General features: G+C 47.4%; 1 protein-coding gene across 1 annotated transcript; it reads left to right on the forward strand.

Annotated features, from left to right (window-relative positions):
- Positions 1 to 10,924: 10,924 nt before the first annotated feature.
- On the forward strand, positions 10,925 to 12,109 carry LOC144941855 (protein S100-A1-like). The gene is made up of 3 exons (XM_078868349.1): positions 10,925 to 10,975; positions 11,152 to 11,334; positions 11,892 to 12,109. The coding sequence occupies exons 1-3, from the start codon at positions 10,925 to 10,927 to the stop codon at positions 12,075 to 12,077; spliced, it is 420 nt and encodes a 139-aa protein (XP_078724475.1). The 3' UTR covers positions 12,078 to 12,109.
- The last annotated feature ends 508 nt before the right edge of the window (positions 12,110 to 12,617 follow it).

Consider the following 12,617-nt stretch of genomic DNA (forward strand, 5'->3'; position numbering starts at 1 on the left):
CATACAGCCTTTACAAACTTCTGGGGCAAGTTTTCGTGTCCGAGTGGCGATGTTTAAACACGCACCAAGTACTAATTTGAGGCTCGATGGTCACTGGTGTTGGCCGTGAGGGGCATCGAACTCTGGTCACTGAGTTCATAAAGCAGCGCGCTAACTGGAACTCGGGTCACTGTGTTCATAAAGTAGTGCGCTAACTGTTACACTGCTGCTCCCTAATAACACGTACCCACATACGCGTTCACACACACACACATGCAACGAAAGCCATGTTAAGGTGTTCGCTGTGAAGCCCGGAGCGTCGGTTTGGGATATGAGCGAATCGCGCGTTTGCCTCAGGAATTCTCGACGAGCTGATGCTCATGGTGGTCTCCTTCACAGGTCTCCCAGCCCCAAGGGGGAGATGTTTCCCCTATGTACGAGAACCAGCAGCCACCGGAGTTCGTGCAGCAGATGTACGGCCACAGGTGAGACACGTGCACACACAGACACGGGACCTCTCTCTGCCTCAACCCCACGCCGTGGGATCCCCCCCCCACCAATGCTGGCTCGGCTCGCGTGTACCAAGTAGAAAAGGGGGGTACCAATGGACCGTGCGACTGAACGTTCTTTCCCTTCCACAGATTTATCAACGTTGCGCCCTGCGCAAGTCGAGACTGATAAGCTGGCACGAGAGCTCCCCCCCCCCCTACTCCCCGTGAGATGGGAGATGGAGCGTGCTGCTGGCTCGGCACTTCCTATGGATGCGGTTCCTCCGCTGGGGACCTCTGGATTCTGGGAGATCACTTCTCATCCTCCTCATCCTAGTCTATGGACTCTTCTCAGCGTGGATGCTGATGAGAGAAAAACCTCTCCAATTCGTATGGATGTTGGGGATAGACTTTCTGTTGATGGATGTATTGCCAACTGTAAACACATTTATAATAAAGGTTTTTGGGTTAGATCGCATAAGTAAAAATGTGTCGTGAACCTCCACCATCCGACACAGCCAATTAGTAAGGGATTTGTCACGTATACAAAACACCAATTAGTTACTACTTCAGCCCACTGGTGTGTTGGGAGAGTAAATCCACAACATTTACAATTTGAGTACGACGTTTTCGCTGGTAATTACATCCAGCATCATCGGAAAATATCAGGACAACGGTCATCACTGAACCCAATCAGGTGCAGAGATCAAAGGCAGAGGAGGGGAGGGGGTTATTATAACTATAAAATAGATGTGTAATCAGTTAATTAGTATGTGTGTCCTCTATATGGAATTGTAATTGTAAGAGGTATTTCTTAATAATACGCTTCCATGCCGGGCTAAGCCTCTAGCTGTCAGAGCAGTTAAAATTATTTGTATTTTTCTCAATTTCAATGGATTCTCGAACTAGTCTTGGCCAGTAATAATTAGTTTTACACAACACTTCAACGTTATCAAAATCAATTGAGTGTCCTTGTTATCAAGCATGTTCTGCAACTGCCGACAGTTGTGTTTGAGAGTTTTTAATATTTATTTAGTGTTCTTTTAGTCTTACGCTAATGTTACCTTCAATCAGTCCAATATAGCATCTGCCACATAAGCAATTATTCCGATACACACGTAGGCTTTCGCGACCAATGTTATTAATAATAAAGGTTTTTGGGTTAGATCACGTACGTAGAAATGTGATTGGGTTCAGTGATGACGTCGTCCTGCTCTGTTTAAGACCGGAAGAAGGTGGATTGCTTCACTATTCTGGCAAATTGCCCGATGATGTTCGATGTAATTACCAGCGAAACGTCATTCTCAAATTGTAAATGTTGTGGATTTACTCTCCAACATACTGGTGGGCTGAAATAGCAACTAATTGGCGTTTTGTTTATGTGACTAATTGGCTGTGTCGGGCGGTGGAGGGTTACAACACTGCATATGATATTAAACTGTAAATAAATTATAGTCTTTGGGTCTTTCAGTAAAGCCACGTAGATAGATCAAATAATAAAAAGTGATGAAGATGAAAATAATAACAATATCACGACGTTTCGATCGAAACACAAGCAATAGTCATCTCGGGTGAGAAATATCGCGGGAGAGCTGCTGATAAAAGATGGTGGGAGCGCTGCTTAGGTAAGGAGTTATAAAGGTTTGGGATGGGTGCAGCCCAAGGGTCAGTGGGAGGGGCTACAGATGAAATTTGCATGTAATTGTAAAATCGGGTAATTCTTGACAAACGAAGCTGTGGGGGTGGCCATTGTATTGTGAGAGATTAGCATGTCAATGTAAGAAATTTGCTTGTCAATGTAAGCTCAGAGAGAGCTCGGCAAGAGCATCGCCACATGGAGGTGGAAAAGGATGTGTTTGCATATGCAAGACACTCCCTACCAATCCCTGGCCAGTCTTCCAATGGGCTGATGGCACCATGACCACTCTCCGACGCTTGCTTGATGTATCCTGGTCGAGGGACAGCGCACCGTGTGGCTCCATGACCGTAGGGTCCGCGTTGACGAGTTCCTGCAGTTGGGACAATAGGCAATCAGGATGCGGCCAACATCAGTGTGTGTGGCCCCCGGTACCACCAGTGGTCCACGACGGTCCACCAGGTAGTCCGCAGAGCTGTGATGCAAACGCAGGTTGAACTGGAAAAAATTACAACGTTCAAACCTTTTTTTTTGAACTTTAAATAACACTAAAACATTCATTTTTGGTAAACTACCCTGATAAAACTACACTATCCCCAAGATCTAAATGCCCCCAATGAAAATAAAAAAAACGTTTAAGCTGCATTTAAATAAATAAAAAATTTATGTTCTGGTCATAGTCATCATTCTGTATGACTGACATTAAGGGAGAAGTCGAATGCGTGAGAGGTTGGTGGGACAAAAAAGTTTGAGAAACATTACAGAGATATATATTTACCAGCTGGAGAGGCGGAGGGGTGCAAGGGTCGCTGTGGAGGGAGCCATCATCGCTGGAATCGATGACAGACGAGTCTGCCAAGCACTTGGAGGACTCGGACTGTGACGGGTAGCCACTGCTGCTGTTGCCACTCCCGGTGCCAGCTAGGTGGATGGTTATGTTGCTGTTGCTCATGGTCAAGCTGGTGGCCATGGATTCATCCACAAGTGTGACGGGAGCATCCCGGTCCATTGCTGTCTGGGCGGTTGTTCCTGTGACAGAACGACCCCACCGCCTCGTCACTCACGTGCTCTTGCGGTGCCCGAGAAGGTGGCATCACAGAAGAACTTTTTAAAACCGCTTCAATTAGAGCCTTGCTGTCCGCACTAGGGGCACTGCTTCAAAACGCCTAACCTTTAAGGGTGCCACGTTGGCGAAATGTTAACTATCCTGTCTGGTATATAGGTGGTCGTGGGTTAAATCTCGACCCTGACCCCTGTGGTATATATGTAGTTTGCATGTCTCTCCCCGTGGTCACATCGATTTTTCTCCGAGTCCTTCAGTTTTCCCCTCCAGATTTACAATCAAACATCACACGTTTAGCATCACCTGAGACCGGGCAACTCTATGACCGCGCGCCGTACCCCGCCACCCCTGTCCGTCGCAACCATACCAAGTTCAATCCCCTCACCTGGTCTGCTGACCTTGTGGGGCGAGATCCTATTGCCCCTCCATCTGTTGACAAAGGGGCCATTTGGACACCTTGTGATCTCCTGCTCCCGCGCTCCACTCCTTCTTCTTTTTCCTCCTCCTCCTCCTTCAGCTCCTTGGCGGCGGTGACCATGGCTGCTTTCCCGCCACAGCTCCTGGATGATCTGGTGCACCCTCACCTGAGTCTTATAGAGTTTAAACTGGGCCTTTAGGAGGGCCTTTTCAGCCGCCGATCTATACGGCCCTTGCGACAAAAGCCGCCCCAGCAGGACGGGCTGGTCTCCTCCTCCTCAACCGGCAGGTTGTCGCCAGGTGAGAGGTCGCAGCGTGTCGCGGTGGGCATGTCGCCAATATCCGGTTGTCCTGCAAACGTAGACGGAATGCATTTGGGGTCACAGTTGCTCGCAGGCTGTCGTGCCGACAGTCACGAGGAACTTTGCAATCACACTCGAATCATGTGAAATCAGAATCTTTATTTATAATGGAGGAATCCGATGAGCTATGAAGCTCTTTTCACAGATGATAAATTGGAGGTGGGTCAGAACGTTGCAACAACAATACAAAAGCACGATAGGAATGCAGAGGTGTAGAAAAAGGTAAACAAATCACTTAAAAAATATACGAATAAAACAAAACTACAGTAAACCCTTCCACATCGCGGGGGTTAGGGGCACAGGCCCCCCGCTATCTGGAAAAAACCGTGTGAAATGTTTAGGTACTTTGGGTCCCCTTGGCGAGCGAAGCGAGCACCTCTAGCCGAGCCGCCCCTCTCCCCGGTAAAAAATTGTATTTATTCTTTTTTGGGGTGTTTTTAATGCTATTTGGGATGGGTATTTGGTCATATATGAAGGTCAGTGTTAAGTAAAAATATGAGAAAAAATAAAAAAAATATGAAATAAATATAACAATAGTAGTCTACAAAACACAGTAAAATCACTATTTAGTCAACTATACAAATATATGGTACAGTACTTGGCCATACAGTACAGTGTACTGTATTAAGATCATTTTTGTTAAGTTTATCTCTACATTTCCCAGCCTTTACGTGTCGTCTGCTGGCTTTCGCGTTCATTTTACCAAATTTTGCGTATATTTATGGTATTAAAAAATAAAATATATTAATATAATACAGTACTGTACATATATTTAATGCATTTATGAATTCCTAAACTTTTTGTGTGTCGTCTACTGGCCTTCGCGTGTCGTCTGCGGCTTTCGCAAAACTCCCAAAAAATGCATAAAAATTCCCATTTAATTTCTTATGCCGACCCCCGCGATATATCGAAACCGCGATGAGGAAAGTCACGATGCAGAAGGGTGGACTGTAGTTTCATCCTACCAGGTAAAGCCCACTGAGCTATTCACTTCTGTTTCAGAAGCAACCCGGCCACAAATTAACCTCATGGCGGGACCGCGAGGGGGTCCCAAAAGGCCTCGGCTCTGACAGAAACATTATATTATAATGTAACACGAAAACTTTTCTCTTCTTCACCATTGGGTTTGAAGGATGGTGGCAAGTGTTGTCTTGTTAATCTTTGCCTTTAAAACTGAAAACTACTTAGCTGAAGTACCTCTATTTAAATGCACTATCGAAAAAATAATTTACACCCCTCTGTCAATCATCGTATTTCTCAGTGTTAATTTGTGAACACACTTTGTAAACAGTACATACAATAGTTCGCGTTTTTAACGCGCTGTTCATATTGTAACAAGCGTTTATATAAATGTTACTCTACAGAGTAGTGGGTCGCCACTCTTCTTATCTACATTGATACGAGCGGTATGTGGGGATTATGGCTTAAAATTATCGGGGGGGGGTGCTGTGAGCCCCTCCCCCGCCGATTTTTTTGTTTAATTTGTTATTTTTTTTGGGGTGTTTTTCATGTCATTTAAGATGGGTATTTGGTCATATATGAAGGTCAGAGTTAAGTAAAAATATGAGAGAAATATAAAAAAAGAAAATATGAAAGAAATATGAAAAGAATAATAGTATAACACAGTAAAACTTACCTTTTAGTCATTTATACAAATATATGGTACAGTACTTGGCCATACAGTACAGTGTACTGTGTTAAGGTCATTGCTAAGTTATCTCTACATTTACAGCCTTTGCGTGTCGTCTGCTGGCTTTCGCGTTCTTTTCGCGAATTAAAAGCTAAAAGACATTAATATTATACAGTACTGTACATATATTTAATGCATTTATGAGTTTCTAAACCTTTTCAGTGTCGTCTGCGGCTTTCGCAACACTGCCAAAACTCCCTAAAACTTCCCATTTAATGTCTTTTGCCGACCCCGCGATTTATCGAAACCGCGATGGGGAAAGTGGCGGTGCAGAAGGGTCGACTGTCTCATCAAACAGGAGGAATTTACGGTGCAACGCATCTCATCTGTTAAACATCTGCAGGCAATAGGATTGTCATCGATTGATCCTGCCTGCAGACATTGGTAGGTCACAGATAATGATGAAGATAAGAGAGCAGCAGATGAGGACAGAGCAGCAGAAGAGCAGAGCGCTGTGGATGATGACGGTGGTGGTGGGGGATTAAACGACTGGAAGCCTCCTCGCCTGTGTCCGTGTGTTGGTGAGGAGTGTCCACTACCAATAGAACAGCAACTCGTGTCTCCCTTCTGCGTCTCCATGTGTCTGCCTTCTGTGTCTCTGTTGTGTGCCCGTGTGTCTACGTTGTGTCTGTGTGTCCCCCGTGTCTCCCTTGTGGTGTCCAAGTGTCTCCCCCCCCTCACGGTGGTGTGTATCAATGTTTGTCCCTCTGAAGGCAACGCCCGGCCTGACATAGACACGGCCACAACAGAGTACCCGGGTGTCCTGTGCAGGGCTGTCTCACTCACCCACTGCTGAACACATCTCACAGCCGTCTTTGTCTCTCCCCAGTGCCGTCTCACGCTCACTCACCTCGGTGATGTTTCTTCCATCCTTGGACCGTCGTCGGCGAGGTTCTTCACTCAAGCAGGGAGAGCGAGTCGAGTGGGAAGGCCTCAGGGAGTCTCGGAATCTCGGAGAGTCGCGGAGTCGTCGGCTTCAGCTTCTTCGCGGGAGACTTGAATCTTCAGAGTGGGCGTCAGTTGGTCGTGACGTCACTCGACGGTGGGCGGGGCTTGTGTCTGTAAGGGGGAGGGGCTGCGGAGGGGGGGGGGGCTCGTGGGGGATGGAGCGGAGGGGCGGGTGGCTTTATAAGCTCGTTGGTTGAGGCTTTCAGTGCAGAAGTTTGCGGTTTGAACCCGTCAGGTCGCCCTGGTTAATATTACGGGTGTATTCAAACTAAGCTATTTTTTATTTTGCCAGGTAAGGCCCACTGAGCTACATAGCTCTTTTTACAAGCGATCTGGCTATCACAAATGATAGCTCAACGAAGTGGCTTATCGAGTGGAAATGTATAGCAGACAAATACTCGAAGCGCATGTTTATTCTAAATGTGAAAGGAACAGAAACCCAGAAAAAAACTCCAGGTGATCACAGGAAGATAACATGAAAATCGAAATATGCAGCAGGCGTTAGATTCGGGATCAAACCCACGACCTCCTGCATACCAGGCGAGGGAGATAACATCTCACCACGACGTCGCCCAGAAAACGAGCTGACCACGACCGCCACGCTGCCTGACCATCGTTGATCGTCCGTGGGAGCGATCGGCATCATCATTTGCACGGCAATTTATTTTAATTTGTTATTTTTTTTACAGTGGTGCTGGCGCGCGTGGACATAGTCTCGCTCATGACGTCACTGTAAGGTTATTTATTTTAGCCGGCCGGTGGTGACTACGAACGCCGGCAATCCAGCACCATGAAGGCTAGGGTTGGTGCATCGCACAAATGTTGTGAAATTCCCAACCCCTTGGCGTCAATGAGGCACCATACCCTGACTTGTCAGGAGATGGCAGTACAGCAAACATGTACGCCCACGTGTTCCATCTATACGGAATCAAGTTTTGCCTCGCCATGCACATGCCGTGGTTTTCTCTGGGCGCTATGATTTCATCCCAGACGTGAACGCTCATTATGTGGCCGAGAACACCTTCATATATAGAGGACAGCAGAGCTGGTGGCTGCTGTCTGCGGCTCCTCTTTCTCTCTCGTCGACGCGAGCAGGCGAATACCGTGCAACGGCGTCCACGCAACTTGTTTTTTGTTGTTGTTAAATCGCGTGAATATAAATGGGTCCTTAATCATGGCTATCGCCTGATGAAGCTGGTTGTAATTACCGGAGACACATTGGAATCGCATTCTAAATATTGTAGGTTTGCTCTCCAACACATCGGTGTTCCTAACTAATAGCTAATTGGCAGGTTTTCTTGGCCATTGTTGCAGAGATACGAAAGCTACCCAGAAGAGCACTTTTGAATAAAGTGTTGCCGTCACATGACCCACTCACGTTTAGGCTTTCCAACTCTTGACTGAAGATATTGCGGGAGATTTTTGAAATTCATCAATTTCCTTAAAGTATCGCCTTAAATCGTCACCCGGAGATTGAAACGAATTTCGGTGGAGACTCCCGGACATTAATGGAGAGTTGGTAACCCGATTTGCGTTCTCTTTTTGTGAAGCTGTCCAGTCATCACAACCTGCTGTGTGGTACGGAATTGGACAAGAACACAACACAGAATAACATCTATCGTCCCCGAATGCTTTTGTTTAGCTGGCCTGCTCTCTCGTTACGATCATGACGGGAAAGAGGACGGGCTGGCGACACAAGCAGGCATAATGTAAGTCGTGTCTTCCTGCTGTTTGAGCAGAAGCAGCAGCACACCTTTGCGAATTGTTATTTCTTTGGGATGTGTCTATACAAAGGCAGAAACCTAAGTGAATAGTTCATTAGCCCTGGTGTCATCAGAGTTGGTTCATGAACTCGCCAAAAGCAAGGGTCTATATTTTCCCATTTTCCAGCTGGGCTGGTTCAATCCTCTGATGGCCTCTTCATAACCTTGGATATCTCGTCTCGGATCATTCTGTTGTCGTTCAAGCGCAGCGGGGACGAATGCGCAGAATAAACACAACTTTGAAACTTTGATTTGCGCATCGGGTAGAGCTCGTCGAGAGGAATAGATTGCCATATCGTTCGCCTTCAAAAGACATTAAATGATGTCGCAACGCAGTTTATGCGAGAGCCGGGGGCTTATGGGACCCGCCATTAGGTTCATTTGAGGTTAATGATTATATTTATTGAAAACGTTTTCCTAGCGAAGGCAGGCTTTATGAACTAGTGATATAAAACCCTTTGCCAAGCTAAATATCACCATTGGAACCTCATTTGCCAGTAAAAAATATGATAATTGGTCTTTTACCCTTCTATCTGGCAACGAAACTGACACCTTTTTTTACAAGGAGTCATGTTTGCATAGACCACAATACCTGCAGCCATAATGCAAACAAAAAACATAACTCTGATAATATATGCACTGTCCTTGAAGTTGATTGGTCCACACGCGAGACAGCTTTCCTTAGAGCCTAGTCTCACATGGGTTGGACCAGATGACGCCAAATGGCGCCTTTTGGCGTCATCTGGTTTTTTGTTTGCATTATGGCTGCAGGTATTGTGGTCTATGCAAACATGACTCCTTGTAAAAAAGGTGTCAGTTTCGTTGCCAGATAGAAGGGTAAAAAACCAATTATCAAGCTAAATATCAATCCGGGCTCTGTTTGTTCTTTCCTCAGCCACGCGGGGGCAACACGAGTCTTGCCGCCTGTGACGGCATCCCAGCGCCTTATGGGAGACGCGTGCCAACTCCACCAATGACGATCACGCTGCCCTCAATTATGGTCGTTCGTAGTTCTAAGGGACCGTCCATAAATGACGTCACGCGATTTTAGACGCTTTTTGACCCCCCCCCCCCCTCGTCACAAGGCGTCACAAAAAGTCAGACCCCCCCCTCAAATATGATGTCACAAAGCTCTACCCCCCCCCTCCCAAAACCATATGTCCATTTTGAAAATAAAAGATGCTTCAAATCGCTTTTAACCATTGTCATTGTAGTGCGTATTTAATGTGGCGCTGCACTCTGACGTTGTAGGAGAAAACATTTCTAAAAAGTCTATTTAATTAAGTAGAACGTGTTGTCTATATTTATTTAAAGTTGCGCATTTTGAGGTGACGTCACATATCTCAACCTCACCCCCTCGGCACAAATCGTCACAAATGTCTGACCCCCCACCCCCCAGGGGCGTGACGTAATTTATGGACGGCCCCTAATAGGGGCACGTGTTCTCATCGTTTAACACAGTTTGACGCAGTCCACATTGTCGTAAATTAGAATAATAATCTCAGTTCAAATCACCTGCTCTGATATACAGGAGGTGGCAAAATGTTGGTCAAGCTACTGCTGTCAAAAATCTTGATCAAATACCTGTGGTGTACCTGTTTACAATGCTGGGTGGTCATTGGTTCAACTGCCGCTCGGGGAGATCGAACCCGAAGACCTCTGCATTACACATCCAGTGAGCAAACCTTGACACCACGGCAGATCCACGTACACGTGGACATATCAGTGTGAAAACGCGGTCATCTCATTTGCGTACAATAATTACAGCACGGGTTATGGTGTCGGCTGCGAGTGACGATGTAGATTTAATACTGGTAGGAACCTCCTGGTTACACCAGCCCACAGGGGATTATCGTGTCCGTCCGTCGTGCAGGGAGGGGCTGGGTGGGGAGGGAGCGACTGGGTGGGGAGGGGCTGGGTGGGGAGGGTGGGGCTGGGTGAGGAGGGGAGGGTGGGGATGGGCTGGGTGGGGAGGGTGGGGAGGGGCTGGGTGGGGAGGGTGGGGAGGGGCTGGGTGGGGAGGGTGGGGCTGGATGGGGGGTGGGAGGGTGGAGCTGGGTGGGGAGGGGCTGGTCACCCCGTGGTGCCCTTATAAAACTCAACGTTTAACCTACTCACGCCGGCTTGTGCCCGCCCTCACAGTCGGGCATATTTGCGGAATACACCACGCCGCCATTGACCCTGGCCATTGACCGAGCAACCCAACGTTCCTACCAGCTCCCTCCGCAGGAATGTGTGTTATTTCGTCCCCGTGCAAACTCCTCCACTCCCTCCATCAAGCTCCCGCTTGATAGCAATGTTGGGGCCGCTTGGCACGCGCCTCCCATGAGTTCATTGTCTGTTGATGTTGTTGCTGCTGTGCTCTGGCATCACGGACTTCCCTTGTAAATTAGCCGGGAAACGAGATAAACGGGACCAATCAAAAAACATCATCACTCAATCGCACAGTGAGAGCGAGCAGGTGTGAGTGGTGACGTCACTTGCCGCGCTTCATAAAAGCCGCAACGGGTGGCAGCAGTCGTCGTCAAAGCTGCAGACGTCTGTTGCAGGTACCGCCACCGCCGCGGTGTTGGGCAAGATGCCTTGTGTAGTGGGGATCTCAGCAACGCGCGGGTTTTACCTGGGTTCGGTGAGAGCTGTGCGCAGCGCTGGTTGAGGTTTAGACCAGAAATTGTTTTTTGAACAAAGCTGGGGCGCTACGTGATCAGTCGTTGTGGTTCCTCACATTATGGTGCGTAGAGAGGTGCCGTGTGCATTGTCTTCACGTGATTGAAGGCTGTATCGTTGTTTGTCGTGTCTTCGCAGATTCCACTTGCGTACTTACTCGATCGTGCATCGCTTGTGAAGATGAGCGACCTCCATGCAGCCACCCTGAAGCTCCTGTCCACCTTCAATGAACTCGCCCGCGACAGTGCTGTGAAAGATTGTCTGAAGAAGGAAACGTTCAGGAGCTTCCTGAAGGGAGATAAGGGCAAGAATCTGATCCAGGTGAGATGTGGTTTTGCTATACGTATGGACCAGTCCCATTTTGTTCGTCCCATTTTTGAGCCTCCGGTTGTATCCTTTGAGCTTGTACCCATCTATTCTGTAATAAAGGCCACTGGTTTGGATCGCGTAAATATTATTGCCTGTTAAACCCAACAGCCAATTGGTAGGGTTTGTCACGTAAATTGTCCTGATTAGTTGCTACTTTAGCATACCGGTGTGAGAGAATTCGCAACTTGTACTATTGAGTACGCCGTTTAGCTGTGTTCACAATCCGCTTCATGAGGCGATAGCCAGAATTGTGCAGTGGTGTTTCGGTCTTGGAGATGGTGTCTGACTGTGGGCCTAATCGGGGGTGAATTAACGTGTAGGAAGTTAATGTAGTGTCTAAGATTGACTGGATCCTTCATTTTGAGAATACAGGGCGTATTTGCTTATTCACAGTAATCAACGTGGTAGAATGGCCGCCATTACACCGCGTATCACTTGATATAGATTTTGCCCGTGTTCAAAAGTCCAGGTCTAGGCTTTTCTAACTCTGCTGCTTTGATTCCATTCAGAATCCCGTGGATGGGTTCGTGGTGAGCCGCATCCTGAGGGACCTTGGTGATGACAAGGATGGGGAAGTCGACTTCCTCGAGTTCGTGATCACGATCGCGGCCTTGAAATTCTGCTGCCACCCGAACTTCCGAGCGCACCACGAGCGGAATGGCAGGACCCATGCGCTGCGCGCATTCCAAGTGTAACGCGCCTGTTGCATGATACGCATACTATGAAATAAACGGTGTAATCACATCAACGTGGCGTGCTTGTGACCTTGATACTCTAGGAAAAGAATCGAATGCAGTGGCTATCCATGCAATGTCCAAGATGGGCAGCTACCAGGATGAGTAGCGATATGGAACGTGCCAGGAATCCGTTTCCTGCTTGCAGTTGTGGTTTCATAATTGGAAGAATCGATATAGTTGACAACTTTGCAACGTAGGATGGGCTGCACTATTCATTTTCATACCGCTGTTTATACTTCGTGTATTTGCGTGGGATGAAACTTTTGATTAGCAAGTGATCTGGATTTCTTGCACATGCTTTCCCAGCCACAACCCAGCCTTTTGATCTGTAACGTATATCGACGGTAATGCTGTAAGTGATAAATGAACAATATCAACACCATGTATGTATTACCAACCTAGTTATCAATATTTCCCCCCCCCCCCCCCCCCCCCACATGACCGTACTCAAAGCCACATTCCCACAACTGCACCATAACCGCAACATGTTGGGCACAA

Source organism: Lampetra fluviatilis, chromosome 25 (assembly GCF_964198595.1).
Source record: "Lampetra fluviatilis chromosome 25, kcLamFluv1.1, whole genome shotgun sequence".
Lineage (NCBI taxonomy): Eukaryota > Metazoa > Chordata > Hyperoartia > Petromyzontiformes > Petromyzontidae > Lampetra > Lampetra fluviatilis.

What these genes read in the sequence shown, in the direction of transcription:
- LOC144941855 (XM_078868349.1), top strand. Translation starts at nt 10,925, where the DNA reads ATGCCTTGTGTAGTGGGGATCTCAGCAACGCGCGGGTTTTACCTGGGT. An exon ending in GCGGGTTTTACCTGGGTTCG is followed by an intron (nt 10,976 to 11,151) that starts GTGAGAGCTGTG and finishes GTGTCTTCGCAG; the next exon opens with ATTCCACTTGCGTACTTACT. An exon ending in AGGGCAAGAATCTGATCCAG is followed by an intron (nt 11,335 to 11,891) that starts GTGAGATGTGGT and finishes GATTCCATTCAG; the next exon opens with AATCCCGTGGATGGGTTCGT.